This window comes from Rhincodon typus, chromosome 27 (genome assembly GCF_021869965.1).
Source record: "Rhincodon typus isolate 14 chromosome 27, sRhiTyp1.1, whole genome shotgun sequence".
Taxonomy (NCBI): Eukaryota; Metazoa; Chordata; class Chondrichthyes; order Orectolobiformes; family Rhincodontidae; genus Rhincodon; species Rhincodon typus.
In genome coordinates, this window is record NC_063358.1 from 31,865,649 (window position 1) to 31,892,722 (window position 27,074).

Here is a 27,074-nt window from a genome sequence, read left to right on the forward strand (position 1 = left end):
GCACAGGCCATTCAGCCATCACGCCTATTCTGTCATTTAATTACATCAAGGTTGATCTATTCCTCAACGCTATTTACGGGTCTTTGTTTCATATCCTCGATACTATATCAAACAAAATATTATTGGTCTCAGTCTTGAAAGTTACAACAGGCTAAAGCATTCAAGGATGTTGGGGAAGGGGGTTGGAGTGCAGTAGACACTACCTTTAAGATGTAGTGCATTGGTCACTCAGTCTGTCTGCATATCTCACTGTGTATAAAGACCTTTTTATTTCTCTATATTTTTCACAGTGGACTGAAATAGGGAATGGAATGTTTTAATAACCAAGGATTGTAGATGTGATTGCTGCACTATTTAAGAGCAAATTACATGACACTCTTTGTCTGTTCTGTTTACACTACTGTTTCTTCAAGAAAGTTGGGGTAAGTCTAGTTGCAGATGAACTGGAGTCAAGTAGTATTTGTGAATGTAGATTCAGGCCGAGAGCAAGTAGCTGATTGGGGAATGGTGATCCATTGTCATGACAATTATTCCTGCCAACAACTACGTAATTGGCTCTCAAGTAGCAGAAAAGCTTGTAGGTGTGAATGTTTGGGCAGTGGTCATCAGACCATTGACAAAGAAGGAGTTATCTTTCTTGCTACAATAAAAATATACCTCAGCTCTGAAGGGAGCCAGTTTGTTTCCATTCATCAGTTGCTGTAAGCTGGGCTCTTAAACCAACAAACCTTTATTAGTGTGAAGCAGTCTTCCTGTGCCTCCTACAAACAATTGTAAGGACCTGGAGAAGGAAAGTTGATGGGCAGCAAGTCCTAATGAGCAAGAAAGGATCATTTCAGTGAACTTTGTGGACAGGGGTCATTGACCTGCCTTCCCAGTCTTTCTCTCCATCCATCAAATGTAGGGTTTATTTTTCTGTGTCTTTATACGTCTGTCCATGTACGTGTAAAGGGAATTTTGAGTTTTTAACTGATAAAGTTATATATCGATGATTTATACGTGTTTACCTGTAGATAGAATCTACTTGTTTGTAATAACTAATCATTCTTCCAAGTGCAGAAATCTGATCCACGCTTTCTGCCAATCTGTCAATATACAAGACAGATAAATTGGGGATTTTTATGTACTTTTATAAAAATTTTATCATTTGCAATGAGTCTGGGATTAGTGAGGCTTGATTTCCAGCATGCTATCCCAGTGAGGCATAACAACCCCCACAAGTTCTGTTTGATTTTGGAATCATAGATAGGACTGAGCTCAGAAGAATAAATCTCGGGAGCTTTTTATTTCTGTCCATTTCAACAGGATGTTTCAATTTGTCTCACAGTTTGAGTCTATAGCAGCTTCAGTGACAATTCCAGCTGCATTTAAACACACCTGTTCTTTTCATGGAGTTTGGTAATTTCCTGCGTCTGCACCATGATTTGTTTCTCCAGTTTGTTTGTTGAAAGCGAATTCTCCAGCAGCTGGATTTCAAGCCGTGATGTTTGATTCAGAACCTTAAAAATAAGGCAAGTTATTATTGACAATGGAAGGGAACAGTTCACATTGGAGCCAGAATTCAGCACTTGCTAAACTTTGAGTTGTCAAGTAGTTTAAACTGGAAACCTGCAGTGAATGCTGAATATAGACAGAACTTTATTTTGTTTTAGAACATAGAACAGTACAGCACAGGAACGCAACCTTTAGCCCATGATGTTGTGCTGACCATGATGCCAAATTAAACTAATCCCTTCTGCTTGCCCTTGGTCCATATTTCTCCATTCCTTGCATTTTCATGTGCTTATTTAAAAGTTCCCTAAACGTGTTTGTCATATTTGCCTCTGGCAGTGTATTCTGAATTCCTTCCACTCTTTGTGTAAAATATTTGCCTCTCACATCTCCTTTGAACTTTTGCCCTCTTATCTAAATGTATGCCTCTTAGTATTAGACATTTCAAATCTGGGAAAAAGAGTCTGACTATCAACCCTATCTATGCATCTCGTAATGTTATAGACTTCCATCAAGTCTCTCCTCAACCTCCGCCACTCCAGAGAAAACAAGCCAAGATTTCCTAGCCTCTCCTTACAGCTCATATCCTCTAATCCAATCAGCATACTGGTAAACCTCTTCTGCACCCTCTCCAAAGCCTCCACATCCTTCCTATAATGTGGCAACTAGAATTGAACACAATACTCTAAGTGTGGCCTAGCCAAAGTCTTAAGCTGCAACATGACATCCTGACTCTTTACTCAATCCCCCGAACAATGAAGGCAAGCATGCCATACACCTTTTTTACCACCCTATCCACTTGCATGGCCACTTTCAGGGAGCTATGGACTTGAACCCCAAGATCCCTCTGTACAACAATGCTGTTCAGGGTCCTGCCATTAACTGTATATTTTTCCTTAACATTTGACCTTCCAAAGTACAGCACCTGGTTTATCTGGTTTAAACTCCATCTGCCATTTCTCCACCAATATCTGCAGCTATCTATATCTCACTGTATCATTTGACAGCGTTCCACACTATCCACAACTCCACCACTCTTTGTATTGTCTGCCAACTTACTAACCCACTCATCTTTATTCTCATCCAAATCATTTATACATATCACAAAAAGCAGAGATCCCAGTACGGATCCCTGTGGAACACCATCAGTCACAGACCGCCAACCAGAAAGAAACCTGCATACCACTACTCTCTGCCTTCTATGGGCAAGCCAAGTCACTGGGGATCCCATGCATCTTAATCTTCTGGAAGGGACAACTATGAGGGACCTTGTTGAAAGCCTTACTAAAATCCATATAGACAATATCCACTGCTCTACCCTCATTGATCACCTTCATCAATTCTTTGAAAAATTCAATCAATTTAGGAAGACATGACCTGCCCTGCATAGAGCCACTGACTGTTCCTAATTAGGCCATGCTTTTCCAAGTGCACATAAATCCTACTCTAAGAATTCTCTCAAATATCTTCCCAACCACTGATGTGAGACTCACTGTCTATATTTTCCTAGATTATCCTTATTTCCCTTCATGAGCAAAGAACAACATTAGATACTTACCAGTCCACTGGGACCTCTCCAGTGGCTAGCACAGGTACAAAGATCTTGTTCAATGCTCTAGCAATCTCCTCTCTTGCTTCTCTCAACAACCTGGGGTAGATACTATCGGGGCCTGGGGACTTACCTGCCTTCATGCTCCTCAAGAGACCCAACATCACTTCTTTCTTGATCTCAAAATGTCCTAGCATATTAGCATGCTTCACACAGATCTCACTATCCTCCATATCCTTCTCCTGGGTGAATACTGATGCAAAATACTCATTTAGGATCTCACCCACATCCTCTGCCTCCAAGCACAAGTTCCCTTCTTTATCCTTGAGTGATGCTACCTTCTTCCCAGTTATCCTCTTGTTTTTACTGTATGCATAGAATGCCTTGGAATTCTCATTAAGCCTGTTTGCCAACGCCATTTCATGGTCCATTCTTGTTCTCCTAATTCCCTGCTTGAGTTCTTCCCTGCTTTCTTTATATTCCTCATGGCCTATGTCCGAGTTTAGTTTCGTAAACCTAATGTATGCTTCTTTTCTCCTTTTGTCTAAATTCACAACCTCCTTCATTATCCAAGAGTCCCTCACCTTGTCATCCTTGTCCTTTCTTCTTACTGGAACATACCCAGTCCTGAACTCTGATCAGTAGGTCTTTAAACAATTCCCTCATGTCAAATGTGGATTTGCCAATAACAGCTCGTCCCAATTAATATTCCCTAGTTCCTGTCTTATACTGACATAATTTGCCGTCCCCCACTTTAGTACCTTCTCACAAGGTCCTGACTTATCCTTATTCATAGCTATCTTAAAATGTAAGGAGTTGTGATCCAAAATGCTCTCCCACTAAAATGTCAGTCACCTGCGTAGGCTCATTAGCCAATACAATGTCCAGTATGACCCCTCCTGTAGTTGGACTATCCACATATGGATTCAAGAAACTTTCTTGGATGCACTCAACAAATTTTGCCCTGGCTAAGCCTTTTGCTCTAAGGGAGTCTCAGTCAATATTGGGGAACTTGAAGTCACCCACGATGAAAACCATGTTGTTATTGCATCTTTCCAAATCTGCCTACATATTTGTTCCTCAATGTCTCAGTGGCTGTTCAGGGGGCTATCGTATAATCTTTTCTGGGTGATGGCACCTATACTATTTTTCAGCTGTATCCGTGTTGCTCAGTGGATGAGCCCTCCAGTATGTCCTCTCTGAGGTTCTTCATGGTAGACTGGTGAGTAAGGCTCGATCACATGGAATAGAGGGGGATCTAACAATTTGGATAAAGAATCGGCCTGAAGTTAGAAGACAGAGGGTGGTGGTGGACAGTTGCTTTGCAGACTGAAGGCCTTTGACCAGCAGTGTGCCACAAGGTGCTGAATCCATTGCTTTTTGTCATTTATATAAATGATTTGGATGTGAGCATAGGAGGTATGGTTAGTAAGTTTGCACATGACACCAAAATTGGAGTTGTAGTGGCAACAAAGAAAATTATCTCAAAGTTCAACAGGACATTGATCAAATGGACCAATGGACCGAGGAGTATCAGATGGAGTTTACTTTAGACAAATGTGAGAAGCTGCATTTTGGAAAGGCTAATCACTTAATTATACACTTAATGGTAAGGTAATAGGAAGTATTGCTGAACAAAGAGATCTTGGAGTGCGTGTTTGTAGTTCCTTGAAAGTGGAGTTGGAGGTAAATAGGATCGTAAGGAAGACGTTTGTTATGCTTGCCTTTATTGGTCAGTGCATTGAGTATAGGAGTTGGGAGATTATGTCACAGCTGTACAAGACATTGGTTAGGCCACGATTGAAATACTGCATGCAATTCTATTCTCGCTGCTACAGGAATGATGTTGTGAAACTTGAAAGGGTTCAGAAAAGATTTATAAGGATGTTGCCCGGGTTGGAGGGCTTGAGCTATAGGGAGAGGCTGAATAGGGGGCTATTTTCCCTGGAGTGTTGGAGGCTGAAGGGTGACCTTATAGAGGTTTATAAAATCATGAGGGGCATGGATAGGGTAAATGGACAAGGTCTTTTTCCCAGGGTAGGGGATCCAAAACTTGAGGGCATAGGTTTAAGGTGAGAGGGGAACGATTTAAAAAAGATCTGAGGCATAACTTTCTCACACAGAGAATGGTGTGTGTATGGAATGAGTTGCCAGAGGAAGTGTGGAGGCTGGTACAAATACAACATTTAAAAGGCATCTGATGGGTATTTGAGTAGGAAGGGTTTAGAGGGATATGGGCCAAATGCTGACAAATGGGACTTGATTTATTCAGGATATTTGATCAGCGTGGACGAGTTGGACCGAAGGGTTTGTTTCCGTGCTGTACATCTCTATGACTCAATGACTCTCTGAGTGCAGATGTGACATTCTCCCTGATTAATAGTGCAACTCCTCCACTTCTTTCACCTTCCTCTCTCTCGCGTCTAAAACGACAAAACTGGGGAAAGTTGATCAGCCAGTCCTGTCCTTCTCTCAACAAAGTCTCTGTAATGGCCATAGCTCCATGTACTGATGCAGGCTCTAAGCTCATCTGCCTTCACTATAATACTCCTTGTGTTGAAATAAACACATCAGCCCACTCGTATCATTGTGTTCATTTACCAGTCTCTGCCTGTCCTTCCTTTCTGACTTACTAGTCCTAACGTTTGTCTTTCCCTCAATCCCTCCACTTGCTGATTTGTTGCTCTGGTTCCCAGCCCCCTGCCACTGTACTTTAAACCCTCCCAAGTAGCACTGGCAAACCTCCCTGCAAGGATTTTACTGTTGAATTTCTACATTTGAAATGTTTTAGATTTTTACCAGAGTTCTAGTTATGTATTGGTCAGTGTTTTACACTTCAGCACTTGCTTATGCCGTAATTTTGTAACTGGCAAGAAGACTGTGGGCAAATTACAGCTGACATAGTAAACACTTAGGGTGAGTGAGTGAGTGAGTGAGTGAGTGACTCAATGAATGATTGAATGAGTATACAAATGATTTAGTTTGAGTAAGAGTGAGAAAGTGTGAGAATGTACAAGAATATCACTGACAGAACGTCTGAGTGAGTGCGAGAGTGAGTAAGTGGATTGACTGAGTCAGCTGTGGGTTTGAGTGGTATATCTAGATCAATAGGGGGTCAAGTCATATTGAAAGATGGCCAGGTCTGATCAGTTGGGATGGAGGAGAATAGTTGGGTCTGATCAGGTTGAGAGCAGAGTGATTAGAAAATGGGAGTGTGATGGGAATGTTCATTTACAGGATGACGGTGTCGCTGGCTATTCCAGCATTTATTGCCCATCTCTAATTGCCCATTTGGTAGTTGAGAGTCAACCAGACTGCAGTGGGTCTGGAGTCACATGTAGCCCAAACCAGATAAGGATGGCCGTTTCCTTAAAGGACATTAGTGACCCAGAGGGGTTTTTCCCCAAAAATCATTGTCTAATGATGACAATGATTTCATGGTTATCATTAGAGTTTTAGTTCCAGATTTTTATTGGATTCAAATTCCACCATATTCTATAGTAAGATTCGAATCCCTGTCCTCAGAACTGAGGAACTCATTACTGTTCTGGGGAATGGCCACCAGACCCAAAACATTAACTCTGCTTTTTTTCTTCACAGATGCTGCCAGACCTTCTGAGCTTTTCCAGCAACTTCTATTTTTGTTCCTGATTTACAGCATCCGCAGTTCTTTCGGTTTTTATCGAGAAGTTTAAATTTCCTGGGTAATTTCAATGCATGTGTGTGTACCAGAATTTCTCCAGGATCTCAACAGCCGACAGCAACCTAAATCCAGATTTTGCTATTCTAGGCATTGGAATAATTTAGCCAATGTTTCTTGCTGTCATGGGCTTACATTTTATGTCTGGAGTTTGTCATACATTGTGAGACGGTGATTAAAAACAAAATTCAGTTACCGTTGGTTCCCCAAGGAGTTAGGTTGGGATTAGATCAAGTGCAAAAAAAATGTAAAAATCTCCAACCCAGCCTCAACTCAATCATTTCTGGGCTTAATGGAAATGGAACACATGAAGACAGAGAAGATGCAGCCAAAGCAACCCCATGAAATGGATTGGGAATTCTAATGCACCATTACAATGTGGCAAAGAGAATCCCATTCAACTTCAGTTATAGATTTGACAAAGGTTCGGGGTGGGAGCCTATGGTGCTGTGGGTAACATCCCTGCATCAGTAGCTCCAGGTTAGAGACCCACCTCACCCTCGATGGCCAAAGGAAATGTAGCCAAGCAGATTAAGTATCAACCTGAAAATCCTTCTTGCACAATCCAATGACAGGCAGTAAGGACAGCAGAGATGGTCAGCCAAGTGATAGAAAAAAACATTGGAACCTCTGCTTCAACTTCTATTGCTCCGGAATACAATGTGTACAGAAATGTACTACTTGTCACAGCAACTCAAACTTGCTCTGTGATGTGTAGCATTCCAAAACCACAGTCTTAACCTTAGCTGATGGATTTATTTACTATAATATTGAAACAGCCTCTACATTCTGTTTCTTTTTTGTCTGGAAGACTGAGCCCATGACCTTGCTGGACACTCAGAGCATCTTCTGGAACTTTTTTCACTGACCTATCCTTACCACAGGCTTGGCAACTCACATGAGGCGAGAGCTGTTTCATTGAGAAGGTAAGTGCATTATTTTGGGTTATCCGGAGAATGAATGTTTCCTCCTGGTTGTTAAGACTTTCCCTACAATTGAATACAAATCGCTGACTCATAAATTGAACCCTCCCCACCATCACAGTTGGGGATTATATCCCTTCACAAACCACCTAACTGCCTACACTCCCAATAGCATATGCAACTTTCCTAACTGCTCTGAAGGTGTTCTTCACTGATTTGGAAGCCTGAATTGTCAATCAGAATGATTTCAGTGACACTATCAAAATAATAATTTGATCTGTGGGACTATATTTCTTGGATTCTCCGGTTTCAGTACCAAAATATTGCACTTTGATCCCAAAAGACCCATCCTGTTTGAAGAATCTAGGCCATTATTTAAATGGGTGGAAATTGCAGTTATCAGAAGTACAGAGGATGTGGGTGTCCTCGTGTATGAATCACAAAAAAATTACTATACAATATACCAATGGATCAGGAAGGCAATCGATATTTTGTGATGTATTGCATGGGGCAGCGCGGTGGCTCAGTGGCTAGTACTGCTGCTTCATAGCACCAGGGATCCAGGTTCAAATCCACCCTCGGGCGACTGTGTGGAGTTTGCATGCTCTCCCCGTGTTTGCATGGATTTCCTCCGGGTGTTCTCATTTCCTCCCACATTCCAAAGATGTGCAGGTTAGGTGGATTGGCCATGTTAAATTGCCCATACTGTTCAGGAATGTGTAGGTTAGGTGAATTAGCCATGGGAAATGCAGGGTTACAGGGATACGGTAGCATCGGGGAGTGAGTCTGGGTGGGATACTCTTCAGAGGGTCCGTGTGGACTTGTTGGGCCAAATAGCCTGTTCCCACACTCTAGGGATACTATGGACTATACTATCAAGACCAATAACTGCTGCCATTCTTCACAATGGGTAACACTATCATGTCTGTTATCAGAACTCCCAATTGCTACTGTGGTCCAAATATACTTTTCTCCACATAATTTTGTGTAGGAAAGTTTTACTGTGATTTGAAGAAGGAAGAATTTGCAGTTAGATTGTGCATTTCAGACCTGAATTTACTTCAGCCAATGTATTGCCTTTTAAATTTAGTTAAAGCTACCTTGTAGGCAAATATACAGCAATAGTTAGACCCCATAAGCAGAAAAAAAGACAAATGCTGACATTATTTGCTTCAGTGGTATTTACTGAGGGATAAATGCAGGCAGAATGCCCTCTCCTGTGCCCCCAAAGATCTTTGAATTTCTCAACCTGCTCCTGGTAGCGTTATTCCATCCTAATGCTCCTCACCTTGCCCAGTCTGTTCCGCACTCTCAATGGGATCCTGTCTTTCAACCAGATTCTCTCAGATAATTGTGTTTAGTTTTACATAAGACTTACACTTTGTCCATAAAAGCATCTTGAAACATTTCTCTTGTTTCCCAATATTAATTGAACCAACATCTTTCAATATCATTCTATCTGACGTGAATAAAAATTATATGGAATTCCTTGAGTACAAACAAATGTGATTGTGACCCATTTTTCTTTGGCAATGCCATGCACTGGGCCTCTATAAGTAATAACATACTTCAGACTATGGTTATTTACAAAGGCATATTCTGTGGAGGTTTCAGATTGTCTAACCCAAAGATTCATTAATATGTGTGTAAAATGAAAAGCAGTAAGAAACCGAGCTGCGAGTACACAGCGTAGAAATTAAATGGGAGATTCCTGAAAAACAAATGACAATCGGAAGTGCAGTACTCAGCAAATAAATGGTGTTAAACAGAAAGTAAATGTTTACTAGGTGTGTGTTCCATATAAAAGAAATTGTTGGATCTGGAAGCAATAGAAAATGAACAGTCTTTCACTCAAAATAAACAGTAGTCGGCATGTGTTACAGCAGGGGTAATTGCAGGAAGGAAAATGCTATAAAGAGATTTGCAATGCAAAACTTTTTTATTTTATAATCTGAATCTGGGGCATTTTGCAATGGAGGCTTTGTTTGGAAGGATTCAAATAAAAATATCTATGTTCAAAACTGCTGCATATTCAATACAAGAACAGCAGCAAAATCCAAACTGGGATAAATTCAACCTGTTCCAATTCAAATTAGGAAATAATTGTGGCACCCTTTGTACTTACTCCAAATTCATCTAAATCTTTTACAAGAAAGTACATTAACATTTGCCAGGCAATTAGCTTTGAAAAACAGATTATTGAGAGAAGGTGACTATATGTCATTAATGCTACTTGGATAAGTGAATGGATTACCTGTGTTTCCACATCGGTGAGCTTGCGAGTTTGTTCTGCAGTTTGAGTCAGGAGATTAGTTCCTATTTCCAACATGGCTGCAGTTTGGTTCTGCACCGCATTTCGCTGGATCTCCACTATCTCAGTCTTCACGCTGTCCTGAATATAATTTTCAAGCTGCAATGAAATGATATAAACCATTTTATAGAAGCTGTGTGGTGACTCGGTATATTAAAAAAAATGCACCCAGCTTTCAAGTTGCAACGTGATAGAGAAAAAACATTTTTGAAAAGTTTATTGAATCTACTGGTGCTGAAGAGAAAGTCCACAGATCACTAGTGTACTTTTATATTCCATTTTTAATGCACTAAAATGTTCAGTGCCTCTTCACAGGAACATTATCATTCAGAATTCAATACCGAGCCCTATAAGACAATGTCAGGCCAGACAATTAAATGTTGGTCAGAGGTAGGCTTTTTGGTGCAAGTTACAACATTAAGTAGATCAAGGAGGTACAGACGTAATTCCAGAGTTTAGGTCTTTTGCAGCTATAGGAACATGGATTTATAAGAAGGTTTTAGGCCTGGCAGAGATTTCTTCTTTCTAAGAGTTTCATTATCAGAGGCTCTTATTTTGATGAGGGATTTTCACCTTTGAGACCTCTTTCAAAGACACAGCATTGATGTCAAAGCTCTTTCAAAGCAGGAATCTAAGCACCAGGACTTCTAACAAAGAACTGAGGAATGAATTTCCATGGGCTGTTCACCAATTTAATTGCTGCATCTTCAGCAGAAGAGAGTCTGTAATCCCAAGGATATGTGTACGCATGCTGCGTTTTCCATTATTTTTACAGACTTCTGCTGAAGTAACAATGGGTTACTTGGAGCACAGAGGCAAAAAGTTGTTCCCTAATTCCTGAGGTTTCTTAAAAATTTCCTGCCATAATGGCAGCTTGGTATGCTTCTTTCTCATGTTCTATTCTTCTACAGAATTTACAGTGCGAGACAGGAAGTATTTCCATAAGACGTTCCTGCCTGTATTATGTAAATTATTTCTATTTCTTATACCATTAGTTTGATTTTAATCGGAATGTTTTAATTTCAGACAATGTGTGTACATTTTGTTTCATGTTTCAAGCTCACTAATCAGATATCTAATCAAATTATCTCATTGACTATTTTCCATTAAAAACTTCATAACAGTGATAATTTGCTGTGCTACTGCTCAACATCCAGTTGACATGACAACGTCTCCACCATGGCATTTCAGATATTTTCAACGTAAGAAAAGGAAAGGAAATGAAGCTGCTAGAAACCATTGATTCAAATGAAAGTACAATCAGTGGGGCAGCGGATACATTTTTATGCGTCCCTCGAGACACTTAATTTTTAAAATTTATAGGAATTGATAGCCCATTTTGGAGAGTACCCAGTTCTAGTTCACTATGAGGAAACAAAATCAGACACAGGGTAAAAAAACAGGCTGGCAGTTCAGCACAAGTTTGCTTTATGTTTTTGACAAACATCATTTCCACCCTTGCAAGCTGTTTAAGAGTCAGTCCGATATCAATGGAGTTTATAGAAGGATTTTGAAACCAGTAAAGAAACTACTTTGGTACATTTATTATGCAAGATCGATAGTTATTAAGAAAATTTCTCCGATTCATCCAATTCCGTTGATAACGTGAACAAAAATGTGAAGGAATTCTGGAGTTACTCATTGGAAACTTCTTGTCCTGTAAACAGGAAGTGAATTGTCCCTCATGCTGCACAGCTTGTGGTAGGTTGGCAGTGAAAAGACCAATTGGGAATGGAGTTGTTCTGATGACAAGATGCAAGCCTGCCTTAGCACTTCTCGCGGTGAAATATTGTATGATGTGTATGGGGTCCGAAGAAGGATGCGAATGAGGAATTGTACCAGAAATGTCAGACAATCAAGTAACAAGAGATTGCTGATTAACATATAATTGTAGACTTGGCGAGTGTTAACATAACTTATCAGGTCTGTTAATCAGATTGACAAACAGAAGAGTTCTAAATCTCGAGTCTCTATTATACTTTTAACTACCTCAGTTTGTAGAATGTGTTCTTCCAGCATCTTCACACTGCACAAGCTATCCAACTATGCATTTTGTCAATAAAACATTAATTATCACCCCCATACCTTTGTATGTTGCTGGTGCACAAAATGTTTTTATATATCGGCTTACTTGATTCGTATAATTATTTCATTTCCTGCATGTACTCGGATGTTTAAAATTGTTCTGGCATGGTAGGAGTATGGTGGGCCATAATTGGCAAAGGAATTGAATCCAAACTCTGCTCATGGCACGAAAGTCTCTCTCAGAGTTCAGGCACTCTCGATGAAGTTGAAAGAATCCCTCTTCCAGATATGACAGCCATGGAACAGATCCTTGCTAATAAGCAGTCTCACTCAAAAGTGACCTGAGGACCACTTGTAGAGAAGATAATGATGTAGTTGAATTCATTCTTTGGGGATAGTTTTGAAAGAATGTTCCTTAGTCATTACTGATGGAATGGTATCTGACCTTCACTATATCTGAGTTGCAACATACATAACGGGCACTGGGCATTGAGCTTAAAGAAGAAAGATTGATTGTAGACACCAGAATGACTCACTGTAAGAGTATTTATTTTTTGTTTTTTTTAATTCATGTTTTCATGGATGTGGGTGTCGTTAGCTAGGCCGGCATTGCAGCCCTAATTGCCCTTGAGTAGGTGATGGTGAACCACCTTCTTGAAATGTAATAGTCCATCCGGTGAAAGTACATCCAATGCGCTATCTAAAAGTAAATGTTTTCACAAAGTTTCACAAACAAGCTGAGAAACCAATTCTGTGACAAGAGCCTGAAGTGAATCAAGAAATATTGTGTGGGATAGTGGAAAATTCTGCACCTTGTTTCTAAATTCTTCAGTACTATGTATGAACTTTATAGCTGTTCAATTGGGTCACTCAATTGTTCCAAATGAGAAAAGTTGCCATGGAAACTTATATATAACTAGCCATGCCTGCCTTCTTTTTTCTGGAAAATGTGGAATTTTTTTTTCACAAAATTATGTAGGTCGCCTCCTTCATCTCTTTGTTTTTTTTTCCAGAACATTGATAACTGTATTGTGGCTGCATCTTGCTTTTGGCAGTGATTAAAATACGTAATCAATTTCACTTTCACATTTCTTCATTATCCCTTCCCTTCAGACCATTTCAGGTGTTACGCCATCAACCAATATTTAATGTCATGATGGGGATCAGAGTCCCAAAGCTGTCACAGGTGCATTGTCTTTTGTTTCATTTTTAAACAAAGAGGACCTATAGCCAAAAGGTGACCGCAGATGTAAAACCAATGTCTGTCTAGAAAGGAAGCCTGGAATATCATCCCTGAATGTGCCAAGGGAAATACAAATGGTAACTTTTCAAAACAACACAAGCAACTCAAAACAAACTGGACTGTGAGCCCCTGTGGCTACAGAAATAATGAGAGGCTGATTTGCATGACCCGTCCCCCACGTCACCACCACCACAACCCTCCTTCCCAATCTCATTGAAAAGTCGCCTTGTGTGGATTACATCCCAAACTGTAGGCATGCTGAAAGAATTGCAGATGCGATAAATCAGTAACAAGAACAGAAACTTCTGGAAAATCTCAGGAGGTCTGGCAGCATCTGTGGAGGGAAATTTCTCTCCACAGATGCTGTCAGACCTGCTGAGCTCTTCCAGCAATTTCTATTGGTTGTGCATGTTTATCTTTTCCTGCTTCAAGTAAACACAGGATCAAGGGTTAAAAGTCAATTGCAGTCCTGCTCTGTGTGACTTAGTGGCCTTGTGTACTATGAAAGGCATAGCTTGAGGACAACAATCAAACATCCCTGCACTACAGGTAAAAATAAAATTACTAAATCTTGTATTGGGTGCTGCAACCAGTCATTGTCCAAATGAAACAAAACAAAACAATTTCAGCTGACTTGCAAAGCCAGTCATCTTGAAGTCAACAGCTCATCTACAAACCTGTGCTACTTGCATTGCCCAGTACTGCAACGTTACTCTTGACTCATTGTCAAATGTTCACAAAACCCAGAGACTGCCCTGTATACGTTGTCTCAAATTTAAACTTCTTTTGGGCTCAGACAGAATCATAGAGTCATACAGCCCAGAAACAGACCCTTCGGTCCTACTCATCCATGCAGACCAGGCTTTCTAAATTGAACTTGTCCCATTTGCCTGTGTTTGGCCCAGATCCCTCTAAGCCATTCCTGTCACGTCCAAACGTCTTTTAAATGTTGTAATTGTACTCACTTCTACCACTTCCTCTGGCACTCATTTAAACGGATTCTTGAGTTACCACAGCTCCCTCAATTACACTGACTCTCGCTTCACTTCCGAGAAGACACTATTCCCTCCTCTCAGATTGTCCATTGCGTCAAGACTCTGTTTAAATGAGCAATAAATCACTGCGACACCCCAGAGCTGTGCAAGCAATGGTTATCCTAACAGCTTCATCCGCTGATGCCTGGCAAACAAACAACACCAAGAAGACACTGTACGCCCCAACACACCAGCCACCCTACCTTATGTTAGAAACACATCAGAATTGACTACAAGACTCCTATATCCTCTTGGAATAAGGATAGCACACAAACCAACAGCCACAATTCGCTAATTACTCCCAAAGACCAAAGACCACAAACCCATAATGAGCAGGACAAATGTGATATGCAAAATACCAGGCAGCAACTGCAAGAAACACTACATAGGACAATGGGCAGGAAACTCACCACCAGATACACGAACACCAACTCACAGCCAAAACCGCACGACCAACTCTCTCTCATTTCAATACACTCCGACATAGAAGGACATCAATTTGACCTGGACAAAGTTACGGTACAAGGACAAGTGAGACAAAGACAAGCACGAGAATTCCAGGAGGCCTGTTTTTCAACCACTGATGCAATTAACATACATGTTGAAATAGACCCCATCGACATACCACCATGGTTCAAAACTGGAAACAAGACTGCCCACCATGACAGATCGGACCATACAAGTTCAGAACGGGACAGAAAAGCAGCACTTCGATAGAGGCAACACACCACTGACGATGTCACCTAGAAGGGAGACGAAACATTTGCATGAAAACCAGTCAGCTTGGCGAATCAATCAACTCCAGAAAGGATCCCTTTTAAACTAAACTTGTTGCGATCGGAAGAAATGACAAATAAAGAAAGGAGCCAGTTTATCCCTTCTCATCTAGGTGCTTAATAATTTGAGACATTCTGTCTGAAACCATATTCACTTGAGGGACCTGGCCCGAGGATTTGTCATAATGCAACATAAACCAAAAATGATTGAGTACACAGCAGATGGGGCAACGTCTACGGACAGATAAACAGAAATAACTTTTCAGGTTGATGTCTTGATCATCAGCTCATGAAAAATAACTGACCTAAATGGTTAACATTGTTTCTCTTCATATTGATGCTTTCTATCTGTTGAAGATTCCCAGCATTTTCTGTTTTTATTTCAGTTTTCTGACATTTGTGGTACTTTCCTTTTCTACTATAAGCCCATTGATTTCCACAGCTACCTCAATTAAACTGACTCTGCCTTCACTTTCTTGAAGATACTATTTCCTCCTCGCAGATTGTCCATTGATATTGCGTATGTTTTCATAATGCTGCCTTCCACACTGACTCTTCCAAAGGATTCCCCTCAATGATACTGGCAGGATATATCCCATTACACCCAATTCTGATCTTAACTCTTCCTCTTCCTCTCAGAAACAGATAGGGTTCCCCTTGTTCTCGCTTTCTACACCATAGGTTATCAACTATTATTTCCATTTCCTAATGTGTGATGCTACTGCCAAACATCTTTGCCATGCACCCTTCATAATTCTGAAGGAATTGTTCCCTCAATGATATACCTGTGCATTCTTCAATTATCGCAAGTATCCCTGCCTTTCCCATGCCAGATAAGCTCAAAAGTAAAATGCCTACTCTTTCAACCCTTTCTTTGCTAACATCTGAGATACCAATATTGCTCCTGGTTGCTTCAGTTATTCTCTTGATGTGTGTTTTTTTATTATTTTTTCTGCTTTTAATAGCTAGCAAATTTACTCCTCAGTTAACTCAAGGAAGAGACTACTAAAAAATTGTTTGCCTGAGAGAAAGGTATACACAAAAGGAGAGACATTTCACATTAATGTATTGCATTCACTGCTCACGGAACAATCTCCTCTACAATGGGCAAGTTAAATACAAACTGTAGAATCAATTTTCTGAACACCTCTGTTCAGTCCACAACGCTGAAATTTTGACTGCTTATCATTTTAATTCTCCAGTGTATTCCCACTCCGACCTTTCTGTCTTTGGTCTTGAGTGCTGGTTCAAAGATGCTCACAAATGTTTGAGGAACATCTTTCAGCGGAGAACAGTCAGATCAGATCATAACACTACACCGATTCTTTCAGAAAGTAAATGCTGGTAATAATTCTGTTATTATCATTTACTGCTCCTTTTGGAATCCATCTTTTGTCTCTTTATTTTCCATCCCTTTTTTGTCTTCTGCCAATAACAATTCTGATAGTTAATATTTCCTGCATAGACTCCAACATAGACCTTCTCTTTTTTCCCTTCCCCACGTCCCTTCATACTTAGCCTCTATTTTTGCTGACAGCCTACAGCATCACTAACCTCTTCCAGTTCTCAGGGAAAGATCTGCACCCTTAAATGTTAACTCAGTTTCTCTCTCCGCAGATGCTGCTGTTCTGAGTCCCACCATGTTGCATGTTTTTTCCCAAGTCAGGACACCTCAGATGCCCTCAATTCACCGAGTGTTGCTGTGTTGTAGGAACAGATAAAACAGGATTGCTGAATGCTGCCCAGAGGTCTGTTCATGCCCAGATCTCATGCACAGCACATTTCAGATGCTGTGTAAATGAATGGACCTTGTGCACTTCAATACCTTCCATCTCCAAACCACCAAATAGAGTGAAGAGTAAGAGTTCTCTGCACAGAGTGAAATATTATACATGTTTAGGAAGTTTTGGAAAATGAACATAGTTTTAAGCAGAGAAATAGGACAAAAATAAACAACAGGAGTTTGCAGCTAGTTTTCTTGAACGAGGCCACTGAGCATTCAGAGTCCAATGGAGATCTTGCTACCAGATTCTGGGCCATGGCCCTAATTTAATTAGTTTTGAATGCCTGAATGGGACAAGTGTGCAGTGCATACTTGCTCTGAACGCTTAGGTTTCCAGGTTACTTCATTAAAAGCACTACACATCAGATGCTGTCAGCAGACTCTATGACAGTGCTAGCACCCAAAGTTCAACGTGTGACCAGGGCTGAAGATTACAACGACCAGTCTGTTGCCTTTTCTAAAAATGCAACATTCGATCAAACATAAAGCAAAAATTGCTGGAGTTAGTTTCAATCTCCCTCACAGAGAGACAAAGCTAACAATAAACACATGACAATGATCATTTCGAGTTGTTCTAACAGCAGATGGGGATCCAAATCAAGTGGGGAGCATACAAAATTCTTTCAATTGGAATTGCACACGTTCACACCTCTGCATGGTTTAAAAACCCTGAGAATTGATCTGGTGAAGCACAACTCAAAGATGCTGAAAGCATTCAGCATGTTCGTCAATACCTCTACCAGGAACAATAACTCCTTAATAGGAAATGAGAAGTATCACTAAGTTTGCCCTCCTAGTTAATGTTCTGATATCATTTGTGCCTCCCACATTCCAGTGTGTCATGCTGTCTGAGCAAAAGATGTGGTTAAATTCAGAGATGATTAAATTTTCAGGAAAGGTTCATTCACACCCCCACCCTGATTAGAATATTCCTTAATCTTTACAGTACTTCCTTTGTTATATTACTTACATTGGCGGCTGCATTAAAAGTAAAGGACAAGGTTTTTTCAAATACTTTCACTTCTAAAAGTTGGCTTAGAAAATTTGTAATATCACAGAATATTATTTCCATAGCACAATTCTCTGAGTTAAAAGCAAACATATTTTTGTTATGACTTGCTGACTGTAATATTCAGACAGTAGTCATTAGTTGCTTTAGGAGGTAAAACAAAACCAGCTCATTTGATCCATTAAGCGATATCCACTTTATAGATTTTGCCCTCACATGACTGCCTTCCCTTCAGAACATAAGCAATTACCTGGGTCAAAGTTTACATCTGTTTCCACAGCGTTGTTTGTCCTAACGTTTTAAATTATCATGTCAAAGATGAAAGAGAAACAGTTCATTTGAATCTCTATTCCTTTGCACTGCTCAGAGATTCTGCGGAGGAGATGGTGGTTGGGGGCATTAAACTTGTACCTGAGGCAAGTTCTGGCCTCTTAACACCAGTGAAATACTTCCAATGGTTTTGTATATCCCTGGTCACACATCCTCTGTTCTGCATCGCAGATTGTTCGCTGATCCAGGGCAGAGTTCTGAAAAAGAGATTGTCTATACCTGAATCTCTGCTAGACTGAGTGTGCCCTGCAGGTCATCTGCGGTCACTTAAAGTGAGGCCACGTCCTGACATTTTTTTCATCCTCCAGCCCCATTAGAAGTTTTCAGTCTGCTTGGTTTCACATCACAGCTTACCCCAAAGGAAAGTCTAGAACTCCAAAGTTCAACACAATGTGCTGATCTCTCAAAGTTGCCACCCAAGTTGATAGTGTTGTAAAGAAGGCGTATGGTGTGTTTGCTTTCATCGGCAGGGGAATTGAGCTTAAGAGCCACAAGGTTATGCTGCAGCTCTATAAAACCCTGGTTAGACCACACTTGGGATATTATGTTCCGTTCTCGTCACCTCATTATAGGAAAGATGTGGAAGCTTTAGAGAGGGTGCAGAGGAGATTTACCAGGATGCTGCCTGGACTGGAGAGCAGGTGTTATGAGGAAAGGTTGAGGGAGCTAGGGCTTTTTTCATTGGAGTGAAGAACGATAAGAGGTGACTTGATAGAGGTGTACAAGATGATGAGAGGCATAGATAGTGTGGATTGTCAGAGACTTTTTTCCCAGGGCAGAAATAACTATTACGAGGGGGCATAATTTTAAGGTGATTGAAGGAAGGTATAGGGGAGATGTCAGAGGTAGGTTCTTTACACAGAGAGTGGTGAGCGTGTGGAAAGCACTGCCAGCAGTGGTAGTGGAGTCAGATACCTTAGAGACTTTTAAGCGACTCTTGGATAGGCACATGGAAGATAGTAAAATGCAGGGTATGCAGGGTAGTTTGATCTTAGTAGGATAATAGGTCGGCACAACATGTTGGGCCGAAGGACCTGTATTGTGCTGTACTGTACTGTTCTATCTTCAATGTTCTATGTTTGATCTAAGGAGCCTGTATGGCTTTGCCTCATTATTAGCAATTCCTTGCACCATGGGGACAAAAGCCATGTCAAATTTCAAGTGCAGATTATCTCAGTAATCCTTGGATGGATTTTGGGTGTACTAGAGTAACATGGGTGATGGTAGGAGAGTGGTTGAAAGATATATGGGATGGGGATCAATGGTGGTGGAAATTGAACTCCACTCCAGTACCCTTTAGCTGAAAGAGTTCGAACTTACTTCTCTTGTGTCCTGTTTTTCTCCTTATTCCAGCCTGTGTCCCTTGGTATTGGAACTGTTTGTTATTAATTATGTGGCACAGTTGTACATTTATGCATTGTGAGGAAGCTTGTAAAAGAGGCAAACGTTATTGTAATTTCAATCTGTGTATAAGGAAGAAGATCCAGCACTGTTCTGGCTTGGAAAGGAAGCCAGGAAAGATAAAATGGTAGACAACATTACAACAAGGGGACTTATACAACCTATAACAGCAAAGGGTTAGCAGTTAACATAAGACAACTTAAGTCAAAGACATATATTAAGTGCTTTTTACTTTTGAAGTATCTAGTAATATATTCAGTCTACTGCAGAGGGTGAGTTGGGGAAAGTTTAATATACCCAAAATGGTTGGGCTGGATGTGATTATGACATTATGTTCCAACTCAGAGGTTCAAATGACATAATTAGTCAGTAACAACAAGATTTCCTGTGAGACTTCCCCTTTTTACTCAAAGGGATGTGTTATGGGTAATGTTAAGACACAATAGTGAAAACTGGCTCAATAACTCTGAAGTGACTTCATAGCCAGCAGGACTGTGGTCAGTAACTACTAGAGGAAATCATAAGCTTATCTCACTGCTTCCGCTGACATAATCTATCTGTAATACAAATTTAGAAGATGAAGTCGTTTGCATTTTACTGAATACCTAATGGGTATTTTTTTTTATGTAATGTGGAGAAATGAAGGATGTTATCTGCCGTCACTGCAAATTCCTACTTAGTAAAATTGGATCTGGCATTTACAGACTAAATGGGGGGAATGGGGGAGAAAGGATTACTGATAAGTCGTAAACTTGCTGTTATCTAATGAATGTTGGTCCCGGTTCCCAAATATCCATCCCTTCCCCTGTTGCATTTTTATGAATGGCAGGACAGGCATTCTATATGAATGCCAGCCTTTTCTGTGTTATTTTAGCTCTGTCTACATTCCTTCAGCTTGTGCAATCTGAATTGAAGATTAATCTGTAGTTAATACCAACATTTTTGAGACTGATGACATACTTTCCCTACTGAAGTTATTTGCAGATAAAAAATAAATTATCCAAGATTATGAGGTGAAATTGACAATCCTTCAAGATCAGTCGTCAACAGATAGATCAGCAATTCCAGATGTCAGCTGACTGATTTGGTGACTAGCCCCAGCAGAAGGAATGTGGTTACACAACAAGAACAATGCAAATAGTTCCATCTTTGGGAAGGGATTGAAGATCCAACATCAAGATGTCCTCAAGAACAAAGATATCAGAAACTCAAGGAACATGCAGCACTGAAACATACTGTTTAACCCAAGGCCACAAGTTTCCTTTCCACTTCATCTAACACCACCAGAATAATCCTCAATACCTTTGTCCCTCATGGGCTTGTGAGTTTTCATTTTTAAAAGCATCTGTGGTATTTGCTGCAGGTACATAAATAGGAAAGGTTTAGAGAGATATGGGCCAGATGCAGGCAAATGGGAATAATTTAGTTTGGAAAAGTTGGTCAGCATGGATGAGTTGAACTGAAATGTCTGTTTCTATACTGTATGACACTATGACTTTATGAGCTCTACACTCAAATAATTAATCATAAAATCACTCAAGTAATAAACAGTCAAATTATATGGAAAGATGGAAGCCAAAACTGGATTTATGGAAAATCCGTGGTAGGGAAAGCAAATAGCATTTTTCTGAAGTAAACGTATGCTCCATTGAGAAAATTAAAGCAAATTCCGTTTTAAAGAACCTTTGCACTGTTCTGTGTTTTTGTTTCCAGATGACACTGACCTGCCCCAGCTTCCCACAGGATATCATCATTTTAGACTGAACCAAGCTGTTTCATTGCTAAATGACAGAATGTCCAGTTCATGGTAAAGAGCATACATGGGGAACAGATGAGTCTCCACTGGGGATCTGCAAACTGTCCTCATTGGGTAAACTGGAGAATTCTTCAGAAATAGCACTACACTAGTTTCTGGGCTCCCCATCACTTGTCTACATTACATTCTCAAAGTAGGAGAACCCTTGTGAAATAATTTTTCTCTAATTATAGGCATACAACTAATCAATGCTTTAGATTAATTTAGACTGACTGAAAGATTTTGAAATACTTAGCAATCGCAGATGGACGTAAGTTGTTTCCTGCTCTTCTAACAACTGAACTTATTTTGTTTTTGGCCCAGTGGTTCTCAAAGTTGAAGCTAAGAATTTCTTTTCAAATGGATTAGTAAACAGTGTCCTATCCAAACTACAATGATACAAGATACTCAGATGTAGCTTTAAGGAATGTCAGATCCGCCATGATCCTTTTGAATGGCGGAGCAGGCTTGAGGGATTGAATGGCCTACTCCTGTTCCTATTTCTTATGGTCTTATAGTGGTGACAAGATTCTCAGGACTGGGCTATAACTTAGGGACAGTTGAGCCGAAGGGAAATAAAAGCAGCAAAAGTTCAGCATGAGGGGCTATAAATGGGCAACATTTCAATAAGAAGGATCAGAAAAGCCATGAGAGGATCCATTAAAATTGAGCAGCAGATGGGGTCACAATGGTGGGTCTATGAAGTTGAGAGCTTCATGCTGAGCACATTTATAGATGTGGCCAAGCCATCAGAGGGAAAGAGGAATATGTGACCGCCAGACAATACAAGGGCCCCTGAGTGCATTCCAATTGCCAACAAATGTTCGGTCCTAACCACGAGAGTGGTGGTTCATCCAGAAGAAACAACCAAGGTCAATTCCATGGCACCATGGGTTAGGTTAGGGCTCCAAGGATGACTGGAACTGTATAGGTGTGGTTGGTGATTCCATAGGGGAATAGGTAAGAGTTTATGTGGCTGGAGACATGAATCCAGGATGGTGTGTCACTTTTCTGATTCCCAGGATCTACTCTGAACAATCTGGAACTTGGGAGTAAATAGCCTGCAGTTATGGTCCACATTACTATGGACAACATAAACAGAAAGAAGGATATAGTTATGTATCCAATCTGAGCCAAGTGGGAAATTAGGAGCGAAATCTTAAAAGTAGTGTTCATTGAATTATGTCCAGTACCAAGTGCAAGTGAGTAGAGAAATAGAAGGGTAAGACAGAGGAATGCTTGATTAAAGATGGTACAGGAAGGAAGGTTTTAGATTCTTGAGACAATACAATTGGGGGAAGTGCAACCTGTATAGGCCAGAGGAGCTATGCCTAATCAGCTATGAATTGTATTGTTGTGGAAGCATTGTGAACTATGAGGATGATTGTGTAGAAATTCAAAACAGCATTGACAAGTCAATGGAATGAACAAATGAGGTTCAATGAGGACAAATGTGAGTTGATTCATTTTGTCAGCAAGAACATGGAGAATCAATATGAAGTAAAAGAGCAATTCTAAAGGGAATGTAGAAGCAGAGGCTCTTGGATGTCTATGTGCATAAATCATTGAAGGTGGCAGGACAAGTTGACAGAGTGGGTAATAAAGCATACAATACCCTCAGTTAATCGAGAGGGACATAGAGTACAAGAATGGGCAGTTATATTGAACTTTTATAGTACGCTGAAAGGAAGTACCTTGTTGAGTCCAGTTTGGCGCACTATAGCTTTGGAAGGATGTGAAAGCATCGGAGAGAGCCAGAAAATATACACATAATGGCTCTAGGGATGAGGAACCTCAGTTATGAAGATAGATTGAATAAGTTAAGGCTGTTTTCATGTAGAAAAGAAAGTTAAGAGGAGAGCTGATTGAGATATCAAAATCATGATGGGTCTTGACAGAGTAGACAGGGAGGAACAATTCTTATTCATGAAACAGACAAGAATGGGAAGGCACAAATTTAAAATAATTGGCAAAAAGAAGGAAAACTGATGTGAATAAAGAAACACCCTTGAAAAGACAGTGAGCAGTTAAGGTCCATAATACACCGCCTGAGAATGTGCTGGAGATAGGCTCAATAGAAGCTTTCAGAAAGGTATTAAATTGTTATATGAAAAGGAAGGCTTTGCATGGTTATGATGGGTGGGGTCACTACGTGAATGGTTCATTTGGAGAACTGGTACATACATGATGGACTGACTGACTTCCTTTAGCACTTAATAGTTCTGAGATGCTGTAATGTTAAAGAGATGTGTCTGAGCCAAATATGTACTCTGGCATGCTTTGAGTTGGAGTATGTAGTACTGAAATAATTGAAAAGGCATTGACAGGATCTCTTGAATAAGATAAAATAGCTAGCCTTGGCAACTGCAGGTACACATGGCAATCTTTGTGCAGTTCTCATTGTTCCTCTTTCCTCAGTGAGAGAGCCAGCACACTGTACTGCAGAAATGGCACACACAATCCATTCATTCCTCCCAGCCCTCTCCCTGGCCACTCACTTGTATACTCTTGATCATGGCACCTTAGTGGTCACTCACATTGTCTGCCCATAATGCCACTCCAACATGGTAAACACTTCGACATTATTTCCACGACCTCCTAGAAAGCCTCCATGAAACTCTGTTTGAGAAATGTTGTTTTAGTTCTAAATCCTCTAACCTCCCCCTCTTAATCTTTCCATTTGATTTCCACTGCACCTTTTTCTTAATTTTGAGAATGTTTAAACATCATCTTTCATTGTCTTCTCCATCTATCAAGTCTTGGTCACTCCATCTTCCTATAAGTCTTTCTTTTCCTCTGTGTTTCTCAAATTGTCTTCTGTTTCACTGCATATTTCTTCTTCTTTTTATCAATGTGCCTTTTCTCTGTTCTACTTTCACTGACGACTGGAGCCAGGCACAACACCGCTGACACCTTTGAGGGAAAGAAGTGATGTAATCTCCCTTTGGATAAAAGCTATAACTCTGTTCCCCAAGATATGACATACAGCCAGAAATGTAATTATCACAACACCTTAAATTAGGAATTTTGATGGCCATAAAGAACAGTTGTTGTGGTAACTACTGTGACAATGCTAATATCTGATGCAATGACTCTAATCGTCATTTGGAATTGGTAGTTTTTTCCCAGTTAAATGTTGAATAGCTTTGCATTTGATAAATATGAATATTTATATATTTTGTTTTGAGAAGTACATGTTAACACTGACAATGAACTCTCGTGGTGGCCGTAATTCAAACATTGCTTTTGTTGTAATGATGTGGAGATTTTCTTTTGATGGAATATGGTGACAGAGGGAGGATGATAATAGCCTTTGCATACAGTGATTTTAATATCATAATGGGATGAAAGTTACTATTGAGAAAAGAGACAATCCCAAAGGGTAAAGCAATGGGTAAAAAGAAAGAAAACAAATTTAAAACAAAAAGATATTTTCAGAGTAAGGAGAAAATTGGCAAAATACAAAAGTCATAATATAGGTAACAGTCCTATTTAATAAAAAGGGCTGGATTTTCCTACACAACATGAAGTAAATACATGAAGGGTGGTGGAGATGGAGGTATGTCGGTGCTCCACGTGGAGGTCCTGTCATTATTTAGATCATGATGCGTGCAAAGAGAATGATCTGCTTGTCGACATTCAGCCCTTCTGCCTTGGACACTTTCTTTGTGGCTGTTGGCATTTTAGAGCCACTATTATTTTCATGGAGTTGGGCCTGTTTTGGTTGGTGATGTTGTTCATGACAAAACAGAGGTGTCATGGATCATGGGGTCCAGAGTCAGGGCTCAGAGTTTTTCAGCATGTAGGTTAAAACTGTGGTGGTAAATTCACATCATAATGCTATGGTATGGTTTATAAAGGTGATTAATGGCAAGGATTTGTTTTAGGTAAGTGGCCATTAAGTTGTCTTATAGTGTGGAAGTCAAAAAGATTTTAGGTGCATTTGACTGTATTATCCAATGGGTATACTGTTTTTCTGCATTGAACAGATTTGATGTTCTGATTTGTGTCTTTTATCTTCTGTTGTTTAATCGTTTAATTAAGTTCAAAAATCAGTTCCCCTGCTTTTCTAATCTTGCACACCTACACGTGGGACATGGTCTCTGAAATGGGCTTTGGGGAGAGAATCTGCAATTGGTTCTGAATGCTCTACACCAACATCGTTAGAGCAGTGTCAATCAATGGGTAAGAATCAGAAGGCTTCTGATCGGATCTGAAGTCAGGAAAGGCTGCCCACTCACTCTTGTGTGTTGCATAGGATTTTCGCTGAGTCCATCAGGAAGGATAAGAGCCTGAGAGGGCTGACTATTCCAAGCAGCAGAGGCCTGCAGGTCAAATCCTGTCCGTACATGGATGACATCTCCGTATTCTGCTTGTATCCACTGTCAGTGTGCAGACTCATGAGCATCTATGACTAGTTCGAACTGTCCTCAGGAGTCAAGGTAAATTGTAGTAAGAGTGAGGCCATGTTCTTTAGGAACTGGGCCGACTGATCCTTTATCCCCTCCACCATCAGGACAGATTACATGAAGATGCCGGGAATATGATTCAAAGCGGTTGGGGTGTGTGCAAAATCTTGGGAGGAGCGCATCACCAAGGTGAGGCAGAAACTGGGCTTTCGGAACCACCAGTCCCTTTGCATTCTGGGTAAAAATCTAGTCATCAGGTGTGAGGCACTCTGTCTGTTGTTGTACACAGTGCAGGTCTGGCCAATTCTGAGAACCTGCACTGTTGCAGTCACCCGAGCCACCTCCCATTTCATCCAAGAGTCTAAGATGGACCATGTCTGCAGGACTCTATGCACAAAACTTTCAATAAAGAAGATTGTATCCAATGGCAACGTCATCCTGATGGCTACCTTTGTGTTTGGCTGCATCAAGCTGTGTGTAACTCGCAGTCCAAAAGCACCAAATGTCACTATGTACTGAGGTTCTACCTGTCTCCGGTGTTTCGAAGATTGGGATTGATCTCGTTGCCATGGAATGCTCCATGCAGTTGGACTGTTCTGAATCAGCTGTGCTTCAAGGAGAAGTTTGCAAAGAGAAACACCTTTGACTATAAATCCATCAGGAAGTGGTTAGCATGTAAACAATCTTGAGACCCTGTGGGAAAAGGAGAGGGCAGATCCTGCTAGGTTGTTCCCTGAACAGACTGTCGTTTGGCAGAATGTCCCATCACCAGAACTTTCCTACAAGCATCAAGACATTCTTTGGCTGGTGGTGAGAAACGCACTACCTGCGAGATTCTTCGTATACGCCCAGACTCTCTGCGCCACCTCATGCTGTCCTAGAAGCAGCTGCTGGGGCCAGGGATTGGTGTCGAGACTGCCAGACATCTCCTGTGGGAATCTGCCTTTGCAAATGAAGTTTGAGAGAGATGCAATGGTTCTTGTCGAGGTTCATCCCAAGCAATTCCACGACACAGGATTCTGTGCTGTTCAGTCTATTCCCCAGGATGCACACCCATCTGAATAAACCCATCTGGTTCACTAGCGTCCTTTAGGGAAGGAATCTGCCATCCTTACCTGATCTGGTCTACATGTGACTCTAGACCCACGGCAATGTGGTTGACTCTTAACTGCCCTCTGGGCAATAAAGGATGGGCAATAAATGCTGCCTAACTAGCGACGACCTCATCCCATTAATGAATAAAGGAAAAAAAGACAAACATCGACTGTGTCTGAAGGACTGTCAACTCAGTGTAA

At 40.6% G+C, this 27,074-nt stretch overlaps 1 protein-coding gene across 1 annotated transcript in view; it reads right to left on the minus strand.

Moving 5' to 3' along the window:
• The window catches only part of LOC109927829 (angiopoietin-2-like), a 220,454-nt gene that overhangs the window by 112,214 nt on the left and 81,166 nt on the right, over window positions 1–27,074 (minus strand). Inside the window, exons 3-4 of the mRNA XM_048613114.1 lie at window positions 9,918–10,073; window positions 1,378–1,499 (exon numbers count right to left, since the gene is read on the minus strand). Coding sequence (XP_048469071.1) covers window positions 1,378–1,499; window positions 9,918–10,073 — 278 coding nt within the window. The remainder of the gene's footprint in view (window positions 1–1,377; window positions 1,500–9,917; window positions 10,074–27,074) is intronic.